Below are 27,027 nucleotides of genomic sequence, written 5' to 3'. Positions count from 1 at the left end.
CCCCGCGAAAACCTGGAAGAATCCTTACTGCCGTTTTGGTTCGGTTCTTAATAAGTATCAGGTATTATTCCAACGACCGTAGTCTCACTGCAAGGTAAAGTTCAAAATCAATAATATTCGACAGCTCAAGGCAGAAGGAGTTAGTAAATATTGTCTTGGAATATACGCGGTGCAAGAGTTTGGAAACATACTATAGGCCTTGCACACTTGTAAATAAAATAAAATAAAATAAAAGTAAGTATAAATGTGTAAAATAGACAAAATTTGGAGATAATAGGCAAAAATAGACATTTTATGAAGTATATAGCTCGTCTATTTAAGCCTACATATCAATGAAAAACCTAAACGCAAGAACTTAATATGAACGTATCTAGGACAAAATAGACTTTCGCCTACAATTCGCTGTCTAAATGAGTTCATGCCCAATAGATATTGTCACGTGCTCCAACTGCCACAAACCAGAAGTCCATACACGAAAATATCAATGAAATCTTTGTTTGTTACTTTATACGAAGAAAAATCATCAAAGTGCACACATGATTCGTTTTACAAATTAGTATGTCATTTGCAATGGAGGAGGAAAAGAACTGGTCACCCTACCCCATTATCTCCTGGTCTAGATGTCCCATAAGTGGTGCCTTGTTGGTATCACTTGTGAGGTTCAGGCCTGTCTTCGGATAGTTGACTAAAGAACAGTTTTAATTAATCTCAGAATGTTGTCTTCCTCAAACGTAAACCTATTACAGATAAAATTAAAGCCTGTAATATTTTGCACAAAATAGTTTCTGGTTTACTCACTTATCTGAATCATAATATGAGAAAATTAGGTACTGCACAAAGATAAGTTAGAAAAATACTTTATTTGATTTATGTCATTTTTACCAAGCATTCAAAGTAACTCAACAAAAAAATATGAAGAAACTGACACTTTCCTTGATAACATTCAGAGGTCTTTCCGCTCAAATAATCGCGACAAACTGTATATGGCGATGGACATTATAATAAATAATTTCATGAAAGAGTCTAGAAGATGTTGCTCCCAAATCACTCTTCTAAAACGCTTTATCCCATTTATTTTTCAAGGTGGGTGCAACACAAGGCAGTCAATATCTCACCCTGGAAATAGCTTCACTCAAGTATATTTCATCAAATAAAGAGCACAATGTCGTAGAAGAAATTCCCGTCAATAAAAATAAATGCTCACTTATTAATGTTATTGAACAGGTAGTATTAACTACTTCACTAGGTTAACATTATATAAATTCTGGTGGTAAATTGCCTGCCTGACGTGGTTTGCGCCTAAACCTATAGGTGGGCAATTTCAATCACGCCTTGTGAAGCAGGACGAACTTTACTTCACTCCCAGATGAGGAGTTCAAACGGGTTTTCTTGAAAGAACACGGAGATAAATCTGTATTATGTAAGAAATAAAGGTTTAACTTCAACCGTTAGCTGCTGGAGCATTGGTTCACACTGGGCATTCCAAACATCCACGAAGCGTGAAGTGGGTGGCTGCAGTGTGCACACGATTGCCTCGATTAAAAGCGCATTATGAGCGGAATGTGCAGAAGCCGTTATGGCTGTCCGGCGAGTAATTCTCGAGGGCGACAATCTCAACACTAGTTCCGTAAGTTCCGCTTCTCTTATATACAATACGAAGTGTCTGTCTAAAAAAATACAAAATTAGTTTATAAATATGTGACCTAATTCTCATAAGTTATGAATATGCCTTTCACACAATCCTCAACATCACAATCACCAACTCTGCTAACCAAGTTTGCGACTTCCCCGTGCATTACAGATGATTTTCTAAACATGTTTTGTATCAACCGGCTTTTGTCCATATCTGAATTACTTATTTAAATGTGACGTTGTGCACATTATCAAACTTAACGGCATGCGTTTTAATCGAAGACCTTACAATTAGAGAGAGTTATGATCGTTCGCTAAGAGTATATTCCGTCGATGTTGCTGCCACCTACAGGCAAATTACATGAAAAAAGGCGTCAAATCAGATAATTTCAAAATATCAGGTATAGAAGTTACGAAAAGGAGGACATTTCATGATTTTCAAAAAATCCGCCCGGACCCCGGACAAAGGCCTAAAAATGGATGACATGTCCGGACAAAAGAGGAGGTCTGGTCACCCTATACTTGCAGTCTCACAATTCTGCAATTCTCCGTTGAACACGACGAACAGTGCTTTGTCTGCACGTATTTTTTAATATGCTCTTCTATTCATACGAGTACGTGCGATGAAGCAAGGGTTTCGTCATTAGTGATGGAAAATTAAAAGGACCGCCTCAAACAATGTGCCGACAATTTCGACTTGCTAACGTAAGAAAAATACTAAATGGTTTTTGTGAGTATTTAGACGAAGGTGGCAAGAAACTTCCTGACGCCTTGATCCCTTTGACAGAAGCAGTTAAGCCAATGCCATGCAGCACAGTAAGTGTGAACGTGGGTTCAGTGCTATGAATATAATCATCAATAAACTTGGAACAAAACTTTTGATAAATCATGTTTCGTCCTTCATGTCTGTAAAACTCAACGGACCACCAGTTTCTAAATGAATGACGTACCTTACAATAGGCCACGGTTATTGCATCACCGCTCAGCAGACGAAAATAGAAGGTGGACAACACGAGGAGAGGGAAACATGAAAATTCTTTTGGTTGGATATGTGTACGTAATTATTTAACAGACATTATTATTCTGCTTTATTTGTATTTTTTGGATTAATAGTATTTAAAATAACAGCGGCGCTGCTGCTGCTGCTACTACTACTACTGCTCCTGCTGCTACTTCTTACATCAATAATAATAATAATAATAATAATAATAATAATAATAATAATAATAATAATAATAATAAATAACCTTTACACGAAGCGCCCTGGTACTATTTTACGACTACACTCCTGCGTAACAGAAACCACATAACCGCCATTTTCACAACAGGCATTAACAGCAACTGCATGAAGCGATTCCCTTCAACGATCCGTTTCTCCAAATGGCGTCATTTTGTTAATAAATGACAGTTCATTAGTGTTCGGAATACCATAAGGGAAAATTTCGAGCAACAAACAAAATCGTCCATTTTATTAAAACACCCGGTATGCAGTAAGTTAGCTAATACTGTTACTGCATTCCAGGACCGTACGCAAGGGGGGAGTTACCGGGTTTGAACCCCTCCCTTGAACTTAAAGATTGATTTTAATGTTTTTTTTTTATTCATAATCGTTTTCCTTTCCCTAATTTTTCACTGTCAGAGTAACAAAATCTACATCGACATAAGATATTGTCCTCTTACCCCTCCTTCAACATAATCCCTGTGCTTGGTGTCGCGGCACGTTCCAATTATAGCAATGCCATCTTTATTATAGAGAGACCTGCTGTCTAGTACCGACCTTGTAATAAAATGAAGCAGACACAATACGAAATTTGACTTGTTGTGAAATATATTGAAAAGATTGTTTAACAGTTCTGCAGTGCAGATATTAAATATTGTGTGCTGTCGATTTTAAACTCATTTTAAGAGCGGTATTTATCCATTCGTTAGTTTGAGTTTTGACTTTATTGTGAAACGTTCGTTTAACGTTTCGTGCATTTGAGAGTTCATACTTTTAATATAATATATAATAATTATATAATAATATTAAATTACTTGTATTTAGGTAAAGGGAGATTAGTCATAAAAATGAGTTTTGATATAAATGAAAATTAAACTTGGGACCGTTATTGCAAATAACTTTCTACACAAATAAAACACACCAACTGGAAGTATTATTTTTTTTGCACACCTACTTGTAAAATTTAATTTGTGTATTCACTAGGAGAACAAAACTTCATTTGCACAAAAAATTACTTAACCCCATTTACCCGAACATTATCGAAATACACTATAACATAATAATAATAATAATAATAATAATAATAATAATAATAATAATAATAATAATAATACACAGAATTTAGAATACCGACAATGTAAATTGTAAACAATTTTAATAATGACAAAATTGTGCGTACGCCACTGCTGCATTCAATGTTCCAGGCGCTGACGCTTGTGAAGACGTGCGAGCCCGTCGCCGAGATGAGGGAGTGCCGCGCGCCGAGGGACTGGTCTCTGCTGGCGCTGCAGAACATCCGCACCGGCAAGTCGCACTATCTCGTCATCTGCCGCTGTCCGCCCAGAAACATATTAGGTAAGCAACAAACACTTTTATGCGGTGCAGCTCATGCAGTAGCATTAGCATTTCTCGTAAATTAATGCATTTCATTTCATGAATTTCTCAAAATAAGCCTATTCATAGACGACAAGATGATACAAACCGAATTACTGAGAGAGAACCTGCCACGGCAGGAATAAAGGGAAAATCCCGCTACGTTGACTCAGAGTTCCTAGATATTAAAATAGCTTTTATTTAAAATCGAAACACCAAGAAACACAGATCGGTAAGTTTGACAACTTCTTAATTTGCGGCAATAACATTAATTGCATTCAGAACCAAAAAACTCCTGTAACTCTGTAGAATCTCATCAGAATTTAGTTAACTGTCGTCCCCGTATAATCAGTGCAATGCATGGGCTGGAGCGTTGTCATGTTGGTGAGGATCCAACTTCCAACTGAAATGTATCTTCAAAATTCCTCCAGGGGCGGCCCGTCCGTATGTGCTACAGCACAATGATAATTCTTGCTCAAATAATGTATTTGCAATACCACAGTATTTCCCGTGGTTATGTTAATGATGCGTTATAGTGTGTCTAGTCTTCGCTCTTCGCTCTTTGGTGCCTCAGGGGGTTCGTTGAGAATGTAGATAATTATGCGCGTGTGCGCAGCTGAAATCACTGCTCTGATTGGCTATTTTTACATGGGAAAGTGCTGTAATCAGCTTCAGCACAACACAGCTTGGATATAGCAAAAGTAAAACGTAACGAAAGAATGCTTGCTTGTGGAAGAACTCTGAACTATTTACAATGTATTTGGTAATTCAAGTGTCCGACTGCTGCTGCCACCTACCTCCTGAATCAGCCAGCAAGCGACGGAAAATGGAATCCCAGAAAAATGAAGCCAAGGAAGTATGTGACCATTTAATTCAGGAAGCTACTCATCGTTTCCAGTCTTCAAGTTACCTAACTGCAACAAAATTGTTAACTAGCAATTTTTTTTGACAATTTTTCCCATAATTTTCCTGAACGCAAACTTGAAGCTGCTGTCAATAGCTATAGGCTACTGTACTGAACAAAAGAGTGTTAAAGACACAACTTTGAGTTCTACACGAAAGACTCGACTTACGAAACATAGATGGAGCTGTTCAGTTGTTGCAATACAGTCTGCAACAATTCACAGGATCCATTCTGTGAAGTAACGAAGCTGTTAAATATTTTGGTTGCAACACCAATGACCACTGCTGAGCCAGAAAGATGTTTTTCTTGCCTGAAACGCATAAGATGGGGGGGGGGGTGTTTAACACCAGCGTAATTGACAAGTCCTGCAGTAGGAAGGAACGTCGTATGGACTTCATATTTCATCGCTAGGCGAGTCTCAAACAGTGAGCTCTATACTAAACAGAAGGCACAACTCAGTGCTTAAATGCTGAGCGCCTGAGCGTATTGCTATCTCTTTCTAACAGTGTTGTCCTTGTCTCTCTTGCAGTGAATGCTATCGTACACAATAATGGTATTTTATTGGTTACTGCGCATGTGCAACATGAACCTCACGAAAGACTCCTTGAAACACATTAGTTAGAAAGAGAGAGCAATACCCTCACCAACAGTCACGCTTTCAGACAGGAAAGAGGATTGCGGTGGTGCCTCCAGTTTAATACAGAGCTCACTGGTTCAAATTAAGATAAATATATACCAATATGGAGATTGTAGCACACTCGTTATTTTGACCACCAGCCGCTACTGCCGAAAACTGTTTTGTACGGCCACCGACTAATCTCCTCAGTTACAGGGTACACCGTACTTTCTTTTATCTGAACAGCTGACGTGCTCACGGCGGGCATACTGCACAGTGGGCGCCCGGTGCACTAGGTGGAAACCTGTACTCAACCCGAGTAGTAATATCGCTGGCGTTTGTAAAATGGATAGGTTTACTGACACAGCATTCATTTGTTTGTTTGTTTATTTATTCATTCATTTACTTATTAATTTATTACTCAGGTACTTATTTATTTCTTCATTTGTTTGTTTACTTTCTTTTTTATTTATTTATTTATTTATTTATTTATTTATTTAATATGGTAGAGATAAGGTCATCAGGCCATCACTTCCCCTCTGCCAGGGGATTACAACTACGATATTAAAAATATATAATTAAAATTTAAATTACAATTAATATTAAATTTACAGTTACAATAAAATCGAAGTACTAGAATATTACCTGATTAATTAGGACACGACAAATTATTGTAGAAAACAAAGAAAGTATTACTTACTGAAGTACAAATTAAACGTAAAATAATTATCTAGGTACCAAATTACTGAAGACTGAAGTAGGTACTTTATATATACTAATAATAACATGTATAATTAACCATCCTGAAAACGAAAATCGCTTTTTTGAAATTTTTGTTTGTATGTCTGTCTGTCTGGATGTTTGTTATCTTTTCACGCGATAATGGCTGAACCGATTTATATGAAAATTGGAATATAAATTAAGTTCGTTGTAACTTAGATTTTAGGCTATATGACATTCTAAATGCTTTATTTAAAAGGGGGGTTATAAGGTGGCCTGAATTAAATAAATCGAAATATCTCCCTTATTATTGATTTTCTTTAAAAATAATTTCCGATAAGTTATATACTATACAAAATTTTGATAGGACTGATATTTAATGAGATAAATGAGTTTTAAAATTACAATAACAACGCCATCTAAGGTGTTGTAATAATAATAATAATAATAATAATAATAATAATAATAATAATAATCCGTGGCGCTACAGCCCGTGAAGGGCCTAGACCGACCAGCCGGCTGCTGGCCTCACGCCCACATGCCGAAGCAGAGGTGGACGATCATCCAACCAGAATGGAGGTATCGTGTGGTTAGCACGATGATCCCCCCAGCCGTTATAGCTGGTATTCGCAATCGATTTCGCTACCTATCGTAGCTCCCCAAGTGCATCACGATGCTGGGTGGGCACCGGTCCCATACACTGGCCGAAATTTCATGAGAAAATTTCTTTCCCCATGAGGAATCGAACCAGCGCGCATTCCGAAACGCGAGTCCTAGGCGGGATGCCTTAGACCGCGACGCCACGGCGCGGGACTAAGGTGTTGTACTGAAATAAAAACAAATGACTTCGTGTATAAGGGGCCTTCGACAACAACAATCGAAAGCTATTTTTTTATTGGGTTATTTTACGACTCTGTATCAACATCTAGGTTATTTAGCGTCTGAATGAAATGAAGGTGATAATGCCGGTGAAATGAGTCCGGGGTCCAGCACCGAAAGTTACCCAGCATTTGCTCGTATTGGGTTGAGGGAAAACCCCGGAAAAAACCTCAACCAGGTAACTTGCCCCGACCGGGATTCGAACCCGGGCCATCTGGTTTCGCGGCCAGACGCGCTGACCGTTACTCCACAGGTGTGGACTTCGAAAGCTATTAAACATAGCTTACATAGAATGTTTCTGTGTTTGTATGAAGTAATATCGGAAGCTAATTAATTGTTTAATTATTATTTCACCATTGGAAAGTGTAGTTTCTCTAGATGGACATAATTCTACAATGTTATTACAGTAACTTCTGAAACATATAGCAAGTAATATAAATTATTTTAATGTACCGAAGTACATATGATATTTCCATGCAGATATTCTGCGTCATCATACGATGAAAGAGTAATGGAACGGAGAAAGTAATATAAAGTTTACACATTAAAACTAAATGATATGTCAATCTTCATTAAACTATGGTTGCGTGTAATAACAATTAAGAAACATGTTAAAGGAATTGTCATTGCACCAAATGATTGCTCTCTGGACCAAAATGACCGCATTTTAATTATTTGAATACAATTTAAATTAAGTAACATATTAAACGATTTATCCTTCTGTCAAACACGAATGTTCCCTGGATCAAATGTCCTATTTTAATTATGTAATTACTTTATATTTATTTCTAACGGGTGCAGCGGAGCACACGGGTACGGATAGTGCTACAATAAGAGATCTATTTACAAACAGAACAGAACAGGACCGACACTGCATTTAAAGTTACTCAAGATTCCCAATGAGAGGAACCGTTTCTTTCTGTTCAGACTGGTGAACGTGCCAAATGCTTAGTATTGTATGTAGACACGGAAAAAAAATATAAGGAGCCACACTGCAATACCAGGCATGCTCAAGCACATAATAATGATGCTGTTGGGGACGAGCTTATGCAACTAATAGAACATTTAAAGCAATCCGTCGTCAATAAGGTACAAATTGTTTTAGAAAAGTAAAATATTGTTTCAGAGATTTCCCTGCTCATTGCAAAGCACAGAAAATATATAAGGAAAACATAAAGCAAAATCATAATAGCATATCGTTGTGTAGATAATGTAAATTTAATATTGTAAAAACAATTCTCTAAATTGAAAAGGCAAATTGAATTGAAATAATTAAATATTATTGTCAAAAACATAAAAAAGTGCATAAAGCAAAACATTTTGTTGTTAGATAATGTAAATGTATTGCAAATACAACTCTATAATTTTAAAAAACATAATATTGAAATGAAGTGAAAAATATTCTTGTCAATCCCACTAGGACAGTGGTTCTCAATCTTTTATGAGTCACGAACCACTTCAGAAATCTGATGAAAGCCATGGACCCCTCCCTAGAAAAATGTAAAAAATGAGAAATATATCTGAGTGAAAGTTATATGAGAGCCTGACGTGTTCACAAATGCTTCGTGTAACATCTTGCTCACTGAGGTATGAGTTTACATTTTTTTCACTATTAATCCCGCGCCGTGGCTTCGTAGTCTAAGGCAGCGGTCAGCAACACAGCGCACCCTCGGGCTAGCGTCCCCTACCCGCGGATAAGAGAATGCACTATTGTGCATCCGTGGCTGCTAGCGGGTATGCTTTCTATCTATCCCTTCTACACGATGAAGCATATTTAGAAACATTGCTTACCCGTTACCCATTTCAGCGAATGCTGCCTAGGACTCGCGTTACGAAATGCGCGCTGATTCGAGTCGTCACGAGGGAAAAAATTTTCTTATGAAATTTCGGCTTGTATGGGACCAGTACCCACCCAGTATCGTGATGCACTTGAGGAGCTGCGACAGACAGCGAAATTCGGTTACGAAAACTAGCTATAATGGCTGCCGAGGTCATCGTGCTAAGTACACTGGCATGTGGGCGTCAGTCTGGATCCTTACAGGGCTTTAGCGCCACGGATTATTATTATTATTATTATTATTATTATTATTATCATCATCATCATCATCATCATCATAATCATTTTGGGAGAATATACATACATGTTAACATGGACAAATCCGATTACATGACAATAGAGGATCAAACTCAAGACTTGATATGGGAATCCTGTATTTAAACATTGCGAAAATTATAAATATCTTGGAGTAATAACTGTCAAAGATGGGAAACAAGGTCATGAAATCTAAAGAAGAATAGTAATGCCAAAATCAGCAATATCAACCTTAAATAGCATTCTCTGGGACAGAAATATTACCAAATAAAATAAATCACACATTTTAGAGCATGTTAAGAAGTATAGCAACATGTGGGACAGAAACTTGGCAGCTGAAACATCAAACAATTTGTAAATTATTAGCTATGGAAACGGACTTTTGGAGAATATCGGCTTTAAAATCAAAAAGAGACAAAATTAGAAACAACATAATAAAATCTAAAATTGGAGTAAAAAATGCAATACTGTATTACGTACAACATTACCAATGAGTGAAGAACGAGTACCAAAAAAAGTGTCGGAATGATTGCCGCCCGAGGGTTGAAGAGAGGGAGACAATACTACAGGATTCATGAAATAAAAACAAGAAGATTGGATTAACAGAAAAGATTGGAGAGAATGTTTGAAATTAATTTTCAAAAACTAGAATATTGGGCACTGAAAGATTTGTACACATTGATAAACCAGATTTACATAGATTATTATTATTATTATTATTATTATTATTATTATTATTATTATTATTATTATTATTATTATTAATCAATGTGCAGAACATTTCATACTGTTTATCAGTCTCTCGAAGACATGTGTCCACGATGTTGATTAGCCCTCCTCCGTTTATATCCTCCTCAGCACTCATACTTTCTCCAACTAGCTATCAATATTATTGTATACTCGTACATTATTGACATATCACTTTTTATACACTTTAAAGGCGGAGTTGCGCAAACATAATGAAGGGCTGACTTACAAATTTCAATCTCATTATAAGAATAGAATTCACAATATCTTGGAACTGCTCTTCCAGACCTCGGACTCGAAGTCATATTTTGTTCATTCGAACCTTAGTCATATTATTTTAGGAATTCAAAATTTAGCGATATCATGTCATTTATTGCAGATTTTATGCCAAGTACATTTTTTGCTTTAATTTTATTTTTTGTAAACATTACCTGAGTGACAGAAATGTTATAATTTCCACCTCTAAAATATCTGTGAACTTTTCTGCTTCAAATGTTCCAGGTAGTACGTATTTCACATTCTTAATTTCCAGGTAAAATTTTATCATCGTAGTAAGCGTTCTTGAACTTTGAATGAGGGTTTTGCCCGTGTCAGTGGCTAGAGAGCCCCCTTCCAAATTCTCCCCTGTTCTCGTCCACTTTTGAACCAAAGTGACAAAATTGTCAAGAAACTGAAACTGAAAAATATTCATTTTGCGAACACCATTTTTACTGCTTTTTTGTATTTTCATTCATTCATTCATTCATTCTTTCACAGTGTTCTGCCCAAGGGCAGGTCTTTCACTGCAAACCAGCATTCTCTAGTCTCCTATTTTCTGCCTTCCTCTTAGTCTCAGCATATGATCCATATATCTTTATGTCGTCTGTCATCCGATATCATATTCTGCCCCGAACTCTTCTCCCGTTCACCATTACTTCCAGTGCATCCTTCAGAAGGCAGTTTCTTTTTAACTAGTGACTCAGCCAAATCCTTTTCCTCTTTCTGATCAGTTTCAGCATCATTCTATCTTCACCCACTCTTTCTAACACAGCTTCATTTCTTATTCTGTCTGTCCATTTCATACACTCTATCCCTCTTCATATCTACATTCAAATGCTTCTAGTCGCTTTCTGAAGTCTGATTAGTGCAATATTTAGCTAATCGGTGATGTATGCAGGCCTAATCCTGGCATGGTTGCCTCATAACTGGTGCCATGTTGGTATCACTTGTGATGTTCAGACCTGTCTTCAGACAGCTGACTAAACAACAAACAACCAGTCTCTTCTCTTCACTTCGTCGTAATGTCCATGTTTCTGGCCCATATAATGCTACAGTCCACACAAAGCACTTCACTAGTCTCCTCCTTAGTTCTTTCTCCAGAGGTCCGTAGAAGATTCTCCTTTTTCTATTAAACGCTTCCTTTGCCATTGCTATTCTCCGTTTCACTTCATGTTACTTCTTATAGCAATGAACTCTACAGGGTCTTCATAGCCACGCAGCTTCAGTGCTCTCGTTCAAAATGTGACTCTTACTGCCTCTCTAGGTTGCTGGGATACGAAGTTTTGTAGTTAAATTTGTTTATAGAGAGCTCTCAATCTCTCAGGTTATTGAATTCTGTTGTTTTAAATGCATCTTCATTACAGTCTACGGTCTCAGTTTCAAAACCAGGTAATCTTAAAGATTTGGCAGGATCCTTTTGGTTTATCCAATTATTTTCCTCTTTTTTACGATATCGCACGCGTAGACCACAGGATGGTCAATATTAGACATAAACAACGTAGGCCATATTCATGCAAGATATTAAACATTTCCTGATTAATCTTATTGTCAGAAATGACACACAAGACTTTGAAGTTACAATCCTCCAGAAGTTTAAAACTTCCTTGGTTACTCCAGATTGTCTTCACCGGATGTAAGGCAATGACGTGTTCAAAAGACGAAAACACTTTATCTGGCTGCAATATAACCACTTTGTCACCGGTAAGTTTCATTTTCCTTCTTTGCACGTAGATTAAAACTCATTCCTCACTGCGCCGAGGCCAACAGAGCTCCTCGCCTCCTGACGTCATGACCCCTCCACCAACATTCCCGCCCGTGGTGAGCCGTGTCATCTGGATCGAACGACTGAACCGCTTTCTTTACGGGGAACTACCCCGCAATTAGACAACATTAGTAACTTTCCTCCTATCTAACAGATTTTTATGAAATTTTACACAGTAGTTACAAGTAGCATATATGTTCTGTATACAAGCTCTGATTACATTGGTATAAGGGGAACTACCCCTTATATTGTTTATTGTTTTAATAACAAACACACCATCAGTTTCTCAAGTACCTGCTTTTAAATTTATATACACGCTGCTTGTTTTATTTTTCAACATATCTCTGTCAGAAATGAGCGCGAACTTTAACACAATTGCAATATTTAGTTGTTTATACTCTGGAAAAGTAGGCCTACTGTGCACGTTCGGTGTTCATGGGGAGTACCCGTAATCTGTCTTCCTGTAGAAGCCGGCAACTGCGGATCATACGGACTGGATCCGATCAGCTGAGCGATTTATGACAGAGAAGAGAATGTAGCCATAGCAGAAAAGAAATTCAAGAAAATAGGGAAGCACTTCTTCCAATAATAAAAACAATATTTTGTGATGAACAAGAACCGCTTTTGAGAGGCGATGCAATTGCCGAAAGACGAAAATTTCGAGCTCTTTTAAGTTTCTGTCATGATACTGATAACAAAGCGTGGTTGATGCGATAAAAATGCGATTTACATTAGCCCTATATTTTAAAATGAAGTTCTGGATACATTCCAACTCTCTGTTGAAAGAAGATTTCTTGGGTTTCGTACGTATAGGGTGATTCAGAACTTATGCTACAGAATAACATGGTCTAAAACATTTTTCATTGAGAAATGTGTGTCCTATCTCGCCAGCGCCGAGAGACAGTTTTCAACGATATAACGATACCTGACGAGCCTTTATATCTGCACATTGGGATCAGGAGTTGCTGAACAATGGGCAAAAGAAGCAGATGCAAGCTGTAGAACTATGTAAATACTGAGAACATTTATCAGAACCTCAAGGATGGTAATAACAGACTATTATGATTACTTCATATTTGACATGCACAACATTTCCCAGGTATTTACGGTGAGTTTTCATATTAAGACTTGTTTAGTATTATGAAAATTATGTTGTTTGCCCCGTATGCCTAATATTGTGTGCATAAGTAGATATTTTGGGCTGCAGTCAGCTGTCTCAATACTTTTGCAATAAGTCTACTGAAAAGGGACGTTATGTTGTCAATCGAAAGGAATTAAACGTACTGCTGTACTATAGACAGTATCTTTATTAAGATGGAATAGTTACGTCACCTAACAACCGAGTTAGTTATATACAAATTGTTTTCTCTCACTGCAGAAGGTCCCATGAGCCACGACCAACCAACATATGCCAGCGTACCTGGAATTCGGGTGTACGGGATGATGTGCACTCAATATAATACCAGAAGAGGACGGCATATGCGATATTCCAGATCAAGTACACGTAAGTTTACTTATTCATGCACTAACTTTACGCTTCAAAGCATTAAATAATATCTTTGTATAATATGGAACTAATTAAATATTCTGGTAACAGACAATCATGATCCTTATATTGAAATTTTCATGTTGCTATAAGAAAAGCACAACAGTAACTTATCTATTCTGAAATTCTCGTCAATCTCTTAAGCACGCACGACTCACTTTGCCATGAGAGATTTCATCCATTGCGATCGATATCTTTGCTGTACAATTGCGTAGTTTACATTCATACAGTAACCGAGTCAGTAAAGGCCGGTTTACATCAGAATAGTAAGTGGCAGAGTACATTAGCGTACTCATTTTCATACTTTACAAATCCAGTATTGTTTCCACATCCCTTTCTTTCTTTATAGAAACAATATTTGGTTCAGAAGCTCTAATTTCTTGTTTATTACCAGCTGTGTATTAGTGTACCATCTCTACCATAAGATATTTACCTTGACCTTGTTAAAATAGCGTAACGTACGTCCTTCCCCTCTACTCGCTCGGGAGCATTCGGCACTATTCGGAAATGACCGCTAACAAGTTAACTTGTCTGAAGCAAATACGTAAATACAATCGTATTGTTGAATACGGTACCGTGCCGATTCGTACGATTCTTTTGAACGACGATTTGTTTATACCACGAATCGATTCTTAGATTTTTTTCACTAGTCGTTCGTGTTATTTTTTACCCACCTACCGCTAGGTAAACACTGCAGAATATATCAAAGAACTTTAGCCCTCACTCCCCTCTTTAAATAGTTTGGTTATGTGCTCCAGTACTGAGTTACAATATGATTCACTCGTAAATATACGAACCTTTATCTTCCACACAAATATAACCTCCTCCAACAATCACTAATTAAATTTATATCTGGATCAACATAATATTCCAGAATAATATTCAAAGAGCGTTGAACTATCACGACTGTTCACTGGCACAAAACATATATTAGTAGAATTCCCTCTCCTCACCCCTATAAAATCCTCTGGCGCCCAGTAACACGATCACGATCGTACTTCCTCGTATCAACTTTAGCCTCGTCTATTTAACAACACCAATATTTCCCTAACTTTGTAGACTTATTTAGATCCCAGTCAATACACATTTCTCTACAATAATATCAGCCAACTACCGTCTTGATATAAAGTTCTTTCATAATAAATTCCTGATGAGGTGGATTTAAACACAACCAATAATAAACAAACGAACACACTGTAGAAACATCGAACATCTGAATGTGCCCGAGTAACGAAAGTGTTATGAAAAACTGAAACTTTGTCACCACAAACCTTAGCCGTTTCCCTCGATACTGCGACATTCTTCTGACTTCTAAATAACTTGTACTTCCAATTCGCCTTTAATCTAGTATTTCCACAACGTTCACACGAACAATACTTACACAAAACACCGTGCGAAATCAGAAACGTTCGAATATGTTCTTCATTACGGCATAACATTACATAATCTCCAAACCACCACCCGCGGCAGGCACAAACATTCGTAACTACATGACTCAATAGTAAGCGCGCCCTTACGGAACATACACACAGCGAATTAGATCGTACGTCTTTAAAACAAATGACAAATAGTGCATCCCCACTGCCATAGAAATCTGTTACCAAGCCACAGAAATCATACGTTGCAAGGAAGACGAACGCAACGTAGCCTACATATTATAACATTACGAAGCTCAACATTTGAATTAAAATATCTCGAAACAAACACTTCAGCACCAAAGGTAAACACATAATATTCTTCATATTGAACATAAAATACTAACCAAAAATATCATATAAATGGGCCATCTCGTTTTTGTAAAACATTAATTCATTGTTGACATAAATCCATATAATAATAATAATAATAATAATAATAATAATAATAATAATAATAATAATAATAATAATAATTTTTTATTTCTTCGGATGACGTGTTATTTGCTTCTGTTTAAACACAAAGAGGTCATTTCTGTTTGGATAAGGTTATTACCAATTTTTTCAAATACTCGATTAATGTTTTAAGAAGTCTCGTTTTCCCATCGTGACGCTCGCTTAACAAAAATAATATTTAATATTAAATGTGATACCAATTAATTCAGATATTAGTAGTAGGCCCTAGTATTAGGTACAATCAGTGAAGGTACTTTTTTTAACCACTCGAATGTGAATTTTTGTTACTACGTTAAGCCGTACCTATTCTTAATTCCAATTTTAAAAGAATTACTGTAAGTGATTGAAATTCTCTTGTTTACATCTACTTACTTTTTAAAGGAATTTCATAATTTTTAAATGGACTATATATTTTTTTTCAGTATTTTAAAACATGGGAAATATATTGACAATTATTACAGTATATCAGGGGCGTATTTTGCGGACTACCGGGGCTACCGGCTGTAGCCCAAGGAAATTACGAAAGAAAAAGTTTATAATATAACATAATGTAATAATTTTGTATTATTAGTTTTACCATAGTAATTAAAATTAAAGTAATTGTTAGATATATTTTGTGTAATAATAGGGTAGCGGTAGCCCAAACCCTTTAACCAGTATACGCCACTGCAGTATATTATGCTTAACTCTAAAATATGGGAAAATATGGAAAATAAAAATAACATTTTTTTTACACTACACATCTTGGTACACAAAGATAATACCAAATTGCTGAGTCATTATTTATCGTCGATGGAATTGGAGATAGCGAGATATTTGGCGAGATGAAGCCGAGAATTTGCCATAAATTACCTGACATTCGCCTTATGGTTGGAAAAAATCTTAAAAAAAAAACAACAACCAGGTAATCAGCCAAGCGGGAATCGAAACCACGCCCAAGAGCAATTTCAGATCATCAGGCAAACGCACTATCGTCTGAGCAACGCCAATGGCTAAAAGTTTATATAATTGAAAGGTAAATTTGTCATTGTATAATTAATTTCCTATATAGAACATCTCGTTTAGTAAAGCTCTATCGTAGCCATTACGCTACGAACTCATTGATAAACAAAAAATTATAGCCTACTTACACGAATTAACATCAAATACTTCCAAAGGTATTAAACAATATATCACTTTATTATCACAAAATAGAACTGAATTTATTAGTTTGCTAATAACCTTATTACAATTAATTATGACAAATAGATCACGAATTAATTAACTTATATCACAGTTTAGTATATACAGTTGCGAAGCTCAATACTTACTAAATATGCAAACAGTGCTTATACATTCAATCATAACATGAATAAAATTGAATGCAAACACGTAGATAAAATAGTTAAAATTAACTGCAGGGGTGAGAATGAAATAATCCAAAGCCATACTTTTAACAAAAATTGTTTTTTGCGAGTGCATTTCTTACACATATGGGAAAGCTATTAATAAATTATTGTAATAATTACTCAACAAATGACATAGCCTAAGGACTCTAAACCTTTGTGAAAGTTTGTCTATTATTATATATTTTTTTTAATTTCATTTTAATTGTTAGTTTTTAATATATATGCATTTACATTGTATATATGTGTGTGTATAAATGCATTCATTAGATTAACGTTTATAATATTATAACTTGTAATTTTGTATTGTTTGCGATCATTAACACTTAATCTCAGGACTTTGTAAAACTATATTTCAACGTGACTTAGCTATTTCAACGTTATTTAGACAAAAAAAAATTGTTGTGTAGACTAAGAATCGAACTCGCACTCTTCTACACAACACGCAGAAGTCTTACCGTCTGAGCTATGGAAACTACATGAAAGGTTTCCTTTCTGTGCGGAGTGTCGATCTAGTCATGAAGGTCCATTGTCGATTTAACTACACGATTTATGTAGATATTTATCTTTTATTTACGTAATATTATCATATTTTTTGCAGTTTTTTAATTGAATTTCGGAACGATGCTCGTAACAAACCAAATAGCCTGAATTTAAGTAACTCAATATTCTATATCTTGTGTATCGGTGCTCTGGTCTCCGATCATGCGCAGTGTCTTACATCTGAGACTTAGGAATATTCAATCGTCTCATCCTTTTCCAGGGAAACTGTACGTGTTTGCCGATAATACACATTTTTCTAGCAACGACTTGTCTTTGTTCACCAATAAACAATCCCACAATCTTGATTTCAGACGAACGGTTCTAGTCTCAATTTCAATAAAACTCAGAAAATACTTTTTCTCTGAAAGAAACTACAGAAAGGTCACAAAGTGGGCATATCCCCCATGTATTAGGACACTGCGATGGGTATGGTTGATTGATTGATGCGGACATGTACCTGATAGTTTAACGATCCAATACATCGGTATGAAGACCTTCATTCTCATAGCACAGCTGAATTCTGCGCCATGTCCCGGCAGATGTTTTGTGGAGATAATCAAGGGTCGCTTCTCTTCCACACTGCTCGTAGTTGTGCCGTTGTGTTATAGCGGTGATTTCGCACTTTGTCCTTTATGAATCCCCAGAGAGCATTATCAGGTGTTGTGAGGTTGGGACTTCGTGGAGGCCAGGTAAAAAAGCTTAATCATCTGCAGATCCCCTTCCAATCCACTGGTTAGGAAAGGTCGTATTCAGGTATCGGTGCACTTGCAATTCGAAGTGTCCTGTTGCAGGACCAGCTTGTTGCAATTGTGGCACCAACGATTCAGGCTGGCCCATTAATGGACTCTTGGAAGAAGAAAGGGCCGAAAATATGTGTTGCACTCAGTCCAGACAACACCATGACGTGGGGTGGATTTCTCTCCACTTCTTCATAAAAGAATGGGTTTTCTTTACTTCAAAAGACGATGTTTCGTGAATGCATGCTTCGTTAGAGAGCACATTCGTCTGTGAAGAGGACATTATCAAGGGAAAGTTGCGTATGGAACGCTTTATGTAGCTTTACGTGCATCCATATCAGCATCGCCTAATTCAATGAAGTAAATAACCGTGGATTGGAATCATACAATACAAGCAATGACTATTTATGTAATCTCAGAATAGTACGGGCTAAAATGTAAATATTAATGTTAAATTTGTTACTTATTTATGTCACGTGTAATATTTACGTCATGAAAAATCAAGGTAATGCATTAATTTCGTACTGAATGGAATTTGTACACTGAATATTGCATTTTCTTTGGCAGTGTGTAAAATAATAGTAGTGCCTAAAGTAATTACGTTTTTTATTCATTGGTGTTTTAAAGACATTTTAGGCACTGATAACAGTGGTAAAATGAAACTGTACGCACTATCGTATATTATGATACAAGGTTGGGAAGTGCTTTTCACCAACATCGAGGAAAAGTTTCAAAAACGAGCGGAGCGAGTTTTTCAGTTTACGAGATTTTGTAATGCACTTCACAAACGTGTATTGTACAATATTTTAGCACGAGATTATATTTTGAAAATAATTTTTTTTTTTTAATCTTAATATACAGTAGGCCTACCTACGAACGTTAGATTATGAACAGCTGATTGATTCTCAGCAAGAAGTTTGTCTTAGATATCGATAAATAGCAGAAGTATTTTTAATTACAACCCTAGAGCAGTTGTTTATAATATTTCAACATATTTATCTAGGTTGGCAGCTCTGAATTCAGTAAACTCAACTTCCAATAGTGGCGGCCGTTTGCTGTGACGACGAAAAAAACACACTATCGTGCAAAAAATAATTTAATTAATGTGTTTTAATATTTCTAGTTACTGGCCAATTTCACCAAACCTCGTTTATGTTAATTTAATAATATTCAGTAAAACTAGACAAGATAACAAGTCAAACACTACTATTACAAGATTGATAGCTTTTATGAAACAGGTGTAGTCCGAACGTTCATTTAATATCCAGGATGTTTCCTTTTCAAGAAATAAGATAACAGTTTGTTTATTGGGTTCAACTCCTGGTTGGAACAAGTTACCTGGTTGAGGTTTTTTTTCCCGGTTTTTCCCTCAACCCATTGAGAGAAATACTGGATAACTTTCGGAGCTGGACTCTGAACTCATTTCGCTGGCATTATCACCTTTAACTCATTCAGAAGTTAGATAACCTTAGCAGTTCATAAAGCGTCGTAAAATAACCAATTAATCAATTTTAAAAAGTAGGACTGTGACATCTTAGCTGAGCATCACTAAGCGCAACTGACGGCAAAAAACCATAACTACAAGTTCACCGTATTTCATTCATTCATAGTGTTCTGCCCAAGGGCAAGTCTTTCACTGCAAACCCAGCATTTTCCAGTCTTTCCTATTTTGTGCCTTTCTCTTAGTCTCCTCATATGATCCATATATACTCGTATATTAATGTCGTCTATCATCTGATGTCTTCTTCTATCTCGAACTCTTGTCCCGTTCACCATTCCAGTGCATCCTGGATAAGATAGTTTCTTCTCAGCTGGTGACCCAGCCAATTCCTTTTCCTCTTCCTGATCAGTTTCAGCATCATTCTTTCTTCACCCATTCTTTCCAAAACAGCTTTGTTTCTTATTCTGTCTGTCCATTTCACACCTTCCATTCTTCTCCATACCCACATTTCAAATGCTTTTAGTTGCTTCTCCTCACTTCGTCGTAATGCCCATGTTTCTGCCCCATACAATGCTACACTCCACACAAAGCACTCCACTATTCTCTTTCTTAGTTCTTTCTCCAGATGCTCCTTTTCTATTTCTTGGCAGCAGCTCATGTTACTACTTATAGCACATCCCAAGTATTTGAAGCTGTCCACTTGCCCTACTGCTTCATTTAGAATTCGCAAGTTTGCCTTCTTTACTTTTTTCCTATGACCATGGTCTTCGTCTTGTTGTCTTCATCCCATACTGCTCAGCTGTCATTTAGCTTCAGTAGCATATCCCTTAGTATCATCTTCTCTTCTGCTAACAACGCCATATCATCAGCAAATCTTATGCACTTTATTCTCCTTTCTCCTACTATCACTCCTCCCATGTTCTGAAAACAGTTCTTCACTGAATCCCCCAAGTAGATGTTGAACAGAGTAGATGATAAAGGGCATCCTTGACGTACTCCTCTCCCTATTTCGCTTCCTTTTTCATATAAAGGTTACTGAACAGCCTCCTCTCTTTTCAATCTAAGCCAGTTTTCTTTAGGATCCCATCAGTTCATTCCAATCCACTCTGTCAAAAGTCTTTTCTAAGTCCACAAATACTATATACATATCTTTACTCTTCTCTGGGTATTTTTCGTCGATTGTTCGTAGCAGTCCAATTGCATCTCTCGTACCTTTTCCCTTCCTGAAGCCAAACTGCTCTTCTTCCAACTGTTCTTCCATCTTAGAATATAAACATTGATTCAGTAATCGCAGGAGAATTTTCGCTGAATGTGATGTCAGGCTGATAGTCCTGAACTCGTTACATTTCTTGGCATTATTTTTCTTAGGTATTGAAAGCAACACTGTCTCCATGAAATCTTTCACATATATTTCGTTGCATAATGACAGAATTTTCTTTTTGTCTTTACCCAAGGATTTCACTAATTCAATGGGGATTCCATCCACTCCTGTTGCTTTCCCGTTCTTCGTTTCCCTAAGTGCTAGTTCAACTTCTTCTCTTAAAATAGAAAATCCTTTTTTGTCTTCTGATACGGCTGCTTCGTCTTCTACAGCCAAGTCATCTGGATGATTCCCTGTCTCATATAATTCTTCTACATATATTTCGTCCATGTGTTTAGTATTCCTTGTATGTCTGTTATTTTATTTCCGATTTCGTCCTCTATCAACCACATGGATTTGCTTTTCTTATTTGTGAAGTCCAAACATTTTACTTTGCGGTACATTAAATTTTATCTTCCTTTTCTCTCTAGATCCTCTATTTCTTTACATTTCTCTTTCATCAGTCTTCCTTCGCTTTATCAGTTTCTCTTCTTAGTTCGTTGTTAAGATTCCTGTAGTTTCTTCTACCTTCTTCTGTGTTGATGTTTTCCCATTTTATCCTTTCTTCCATCTCCTCCAACATTTTCCCTGTAACCAAAGGTTTCTTCATTCTCACACCTTCTCTGTATCCTATTGTTTCTTCTGCTGTTGTCTGTATACAACTTTTTAGATGAGTCCAGTACTCATTACTATTCTCAGGTACGGATTTCAATGTAGCGGGTTTCTCTTGAAAATATGCTTCAAATTTTCTTCTTTCCTCTCCATTCTTCAGTTTTTCCATGTTCAATTTCTTCGTTGCTTGTCTTCCTCTTATCTTCTTCAGACGAACATCTACTTCTCCTGTCAGCAGGACATGATCTGAGGTAATATCTGCTCCTGGTAAGTCTTCGCAATTTTTAAGCAATTTCGGAATCTTTTTTGTATCATATGTAGTCTATCTGTATCTGCTTTCATCCCTTGGGCATGTCCATGTGTAACTTCTTCGTTTATGTTGTTGAAATAATGTATTTCCAACAATCATTGCATTTCTTTTGCAAAAATTTACCAAAGATTCTCCTCTGTCTTCTTCTTCCCAATCCATATTTTCCAACTGTTCTTCCCTCTTGTCCAGTCACCCATTAGAATTACGCATGCTCCCTTCTTCTCCTTCTCAACTCTCTTTTCTATCTTGTCATAGTCTTCTTCCACTTCCTCGTCTGCTAATCCACTACGTGGCATATAAACTTGCACTAGCACCAAGTCCATTTTCTTCCCTTGTAGTCTCACTATATCATCCGGTCATCTACATAATGCACTGATATCACTTTATCTTTCACACGTGGTCCCAGTAATACACCAACACCATGACTTCCTTTGCACTCACCATTTGAATAAAACAATCTAAATTCAACACTCACTAAATCGCCACTATTTTCCAACCTCACTTCTGATATTCTCATCACATCCACTACGTTTCCCTTCAAGTTTTCGAACTTATCTACATGCAAAAAAGTCCTTACATTATTCCACGTTCCAATCCTCAATCTTCTTTCTTCTCTCTGTTGTGTCCGTCTCCAGCATCCCCCTTCTGGACGTGGAAGGACTCATCATGCCATTTTTTCTTGGGAAAGATAAATGCGGTAGCTTGCCGTTCCTTTCTGCACACCACTCTCTCTTTCGCATCTTAACAGATCCCAAGAGGCCTAGCGAGGAGGTGAGGAAAGTGGATTTGACTAATTAGACGTCACCGAAAATCACCGTAAGGGTTAAAAAAATCCCACCTTAGTGTATCTATTAACTTGAAAAAATGAATAAACATCTCACAAAACATGTAATATTAAATAAAAAGATGCACATTATTGCTTGTCTGACATCTTAAATTTAAATAAATTTAAACAAAGGAAGAATACGGAAAGCACAGTATTTTACTTGAAAACCGGCAATAATTTCAAATACCACTTAACCTGCAGTTAAATGTACTGCAAGTCACATTATTACAAGTTTAATGACTCCAAAATTGTTAATTGGAAGGTTAATATCACTGATTTTATTAAAAATATAAATGATCAATCAATAGAATATAAATATCATTATTATACAAGAAATTGAATTCAACAATCATTCCTTCGAAACCCTCATTCTCCTAAAAATCTTTCGCTTCTGTATCATCACCATAACATATAAACAGCTGAGTTCCCAGTAGTGTTGCCGTTAGCTGTACGCGTGCACATATCTGTATGGCAGAAAAAAGTGGCAAAGTTTCCTTACTGTATGAATACCTATACGGGGTAGTAGTACAAACTACTAACACTACAAAAGAATGTAGCCTAACTCAAAATGGCTTTCTCCACACTTAAGACTTCTTTTTCGAACTTACCATTTTATATCACAAGACTGTTACTGTTTCTGACTGAAATCTTTTCTAATGTAACCCGAAATACAGTTCTTAAAAGTTTATACATGTTTTTAAATTACAGATTCAGCGCCACCGTTTCCATGGAAGAAAGTTAAAGAAACGGCTAGTAGAATAAACTGGGATGACTGAAGACCCCATTTCAGCCAGAAGACAATCACCAGCAGAGTTCGAAATGAAAATGATTCACTTCCAGACTGAAAATCCTAATTTCTGTTACAATAATTTGAAATTTTGTGAAGAAGTCTGAATGAACAAATAAGAGGAATGGCATACAACATTATCAAATATTCCTTGCAGAGGTAAATGAATAGAATAAAAACACAAAGCCAATTCTATAAATGCTACATGTTTAGAGCTACTTCATTAAACTGCATATTATGTACATCAGCAAGTTTTCTTACTACTACTTCACTGCCGTATTTATAAATTACTATTTTCAAGAAAACTTGAGATTCAAATCATTATTTTATAAAGTTATATTTAAAATATGAATATATAACATATTTTCGTAATTTATAACTGAATTATATATTATTGACGACATTTTAGAGTCAACCACAACAGCAGTGTAACAATAACTGTAATTGTAACTTGTTTTTAAATGTGTGATTTAAATATTAATTCATTAATGCTAGAATAGTTTTGTATAAAACAGATCTCATACCAAAATTACTGCCAACACTATTGTAACGTACTGCTCAGGCTTTCAGTGCTCTACATAATCTGCACTGCTAATTTCGTTTTCCCCAACTGCATTATCGGCTTCGCCACTGAATTCAGCATAATTCACAGAGCATGTAATGACATTATCACACTTCGCCATGCTCCCTCTTTTATGTTGAATATGGTGTTGGCAGAACAAACATGGGGTTGGTTTTGGTGGCAGAACAGGGATTGTGGATGCAATTTAAAATCCAGAAGAGAAAAATTTCGATCGAAACACTCTTTAATGAAAGTAATGGATGGTAAAATAGTATATTTTTTGTAATATATCCCATTTATTACGAAATAATATTATATTAGGTCTACAAAATTCTTCAATATCTTTGTTCACTTTTCAGTATTTACATTGTGTTTAAGTAATCCTTTCATTGTGAATAAATGTCTTGAAAACATTTTTCAAACCTACAAATTGGAGAAAAAGATTATATTTGAACTAATGAAGACGAATAGTACGTATTTCTATAGCAAACTGATGTATGGCATTTTTATTAGTAGGCTATAAAACCATGTTTCCATACTAGTTTGTTGATCCTGAATACTTATTAAAATTTCCGCCTCCAGAGTTTCTCCCCGCACCTGCCCCTCTAGCACCCAAAGTCCCTTAGCAGACACAGAGTTAACAGATGAACATACAAGCCCTCTACAGATAATAGGGGTCTTTCTTATTATGTTAGAAGAGTATATAGGCCTATTGGTAAGTCATCACTGATTATTATTTATTTATAAAATTTCTGGGGGTAGCGCTAACTTGCTACTCACTTCTAGAGCCGCCCCTGCCATCTATACAAGCTAACTTGCTTAAAACTTAATATCATTAAACACAGCAGTAATTAATAAATCAAATTGTTTTATTATTATAAACTAACCTATCGTCGTAATGGAGGCTGAAATTAAAAATCTGAAAAAGAAATCAGTTCCAGTTTGTAATCCATTATTTATTGAAACGAAATATCTTTCAGCAGCCTTCTATTAGATTACCGGTAGATCAGATCCTTATTAGCCGATAGAATTACAAGCATTCATGGCGCCATCAGTACACAAGAATAATGACATAACATAAATAATTATTATAATGCCTTCCATATATGAATAATTCGTCTGCCATTTGTTAATATATTTCTTTCTATTTTTCTCACATCTGCATTATATTTCTCCAATACGTCTAATAGTAGCCAAATGTCATTTTCCAGCCATTTATTTTCGTTTGTATTATTTTTCTATTTTATTTACTCTTCAAGGAACAACCACTCACATAAATTGAGGGAAAGAAGACAGAGGATGGACACTGGAAAGCTTTCTTTTCTCAATCGTACTATCAGGGACTGGAATGCTTTACCTGCAGACTTACTAAAGGCTGTACCAATAACCAACAATGTATTTAAAATAGGCTTAAGGACTTTACTAATAGACGGTAGTATATCATGCACACTACAGTACTTAAATGGTGTAATAATTGATATTTTGTTATTTGAAGTGTTGTATCAGTGAAGAAATGTGTTGTGTTAGTGAAGTGTACTGTGTCAGTGAAGTGTGCTATGTCAGTGAAGTTTTATAGTTTATAGTGGTAGTGCAAAGTATTTGAACAGTGAAATGTTTTTTAAGTGTTAGTGAAATCAGGATAGTGGCAATGAAATGTGTCGTAGTTCCAGTGCAGGAAGTGAGTTGATCCGAGTAAGCCTACTTGTACATATATGGACATATCATACTCGTGAGTTTTAGTTCGAACTTAGGGTTAAAATACAAATTTGATTTACTTTAAATGCTATTTTAAGTGATCATGCTTCATTTAATTTAGGATGTTCCTTGTTAATATTATTATACTATTGCTATTTTATTATTATTATTATTATTATTATTATTATTATTATTATTATTAATTTATTATTGTCATTATTGAGTGTAATTAGTTACCACTGCCACTGGGTATTTACCGATTTGCAGTGTGAATAAATACATACGTACATATAATACAATGGAAGGGGTAACAAAATTCCACAGCAGAAGCTATCACAACATCCTAAATAATATAAATCTAGGTGATTCGAAACCAAAAATTACTAAAATGTTACTTTCGTCCACATGGCCGTGCCTCAGTGCGGTTATCTAGTTCTGGAAACACATCGAGTCTTCTAACTCGTTGTGGAAACAGGATTAAGTTCATGATCGCGATCGGTACGATGGCACACTATAACCACGATCGCGATTAGGTCGATAATCGCGATTAGTGATCGCAGTCTATCACTAGTATAAGGAACGAAAATAGATTGTGAACCAATTGAGTGTCCAGTAAAGTTACTGATTTTGTCTTCTCGAAAATCAAAACGTGAGGATGTGCAAAAGTTGCCTTGTAGGCTAGTCTCTACTATATGCAGTAAAAGAATCGGGTCTCTAATAACATTTTATACCGAGTCATAAGGGGTCCAATTTTTTTATTTTCCACCTATGCTCATTATTAAAAGTATTTATAGTTAAAGCACTTATTTATCTTGTAAATCTTTCTTTCAGCTGTGGTGAATTTCCAAGTGAATTGAAATTAGATAAGGTAATTCCTATATTTAAGAAAAATTATAAATATAGTCTGAAAAATTATAGATCAATAGCTAAGTGCAGCAGTTTATCCAACATATTTGATCATTGCCATGAATGTATAAAATCTGTTCACTCTCATGTGCTATACAATATTTTATCCATTACTGCTATCTGAATTTAATTTTAAATTGCACCCTTTTCTTTGTAATGTATTGCTTGTGAGGACGTTATAATGAATGAATGTATGGATTTTATGGTTGCTAATGTGTAGGTTGTCATGGAAAAAGCTTTTAA

The 27,027-nt window shown here is 36.0% G+C and overlaps 1 protein-coding gene across 2 annotated transcripts in view; it reads left to right on the top strand.

Annotated features, from left to right (window-relative positions):
• Window positions 1-26,430, top strand: part of dsx-c73A (doublesex cognate 73A) — a 105,070-nt gene extending 78,640 nt beyond the window's left edge. Inside the window, exons 4-7 of one of the 2 annotated variants that reach the window (XR_011334750.1) lie at window positions 4,057-4,207; window positions 13,582-13,707; window positions 23,543-23,780; window positions 25,443-26,430. Coding sequence is in view for 1 of the 2 variants with exons in the window: in XM_069838785.1 (XP_069694886.1) it covers window positions 4,057-4,207; window positions 13,582-13,707; window positions 23,543-23,610 (345 nt within the window). In the remaining variant the exon portion in view is untranslated. Of the gene's footprint in view, window positions 1-4,056; window positions 4,208-13,581; window positions 13,708-23,542; window positions 25,384-25,442 lie in introns of those variants that run through there. The other variant, XM_069838785.1, reaches the window with a different exon arrangement.
• The last annotated feature ends 597 nt before the right edge of the window (window positions 26,431-27,027 follow it).

This window comes from Periplaneta americana, chromosome 11 (assembly GCF_040183065.1).
Source record: "Periplaneta americana isolate PAMFEO1 chromosome 11, P.americana_PAMFEO1_priV1, whole genome shotgun sequence".
Classification (NCBI taxonomy): domain Eukaryota; kingdom Metazoa; phylum Arthropoda; class Insecta; order Blattodea; family Blattidae; genus Periplaneta; species Periplaneta americana.
The sequence above is the reverse complement of the archived record's forward strand: the minus strand, read 5'-3'. Positions and strand labels throughout refer to the sequence as shown.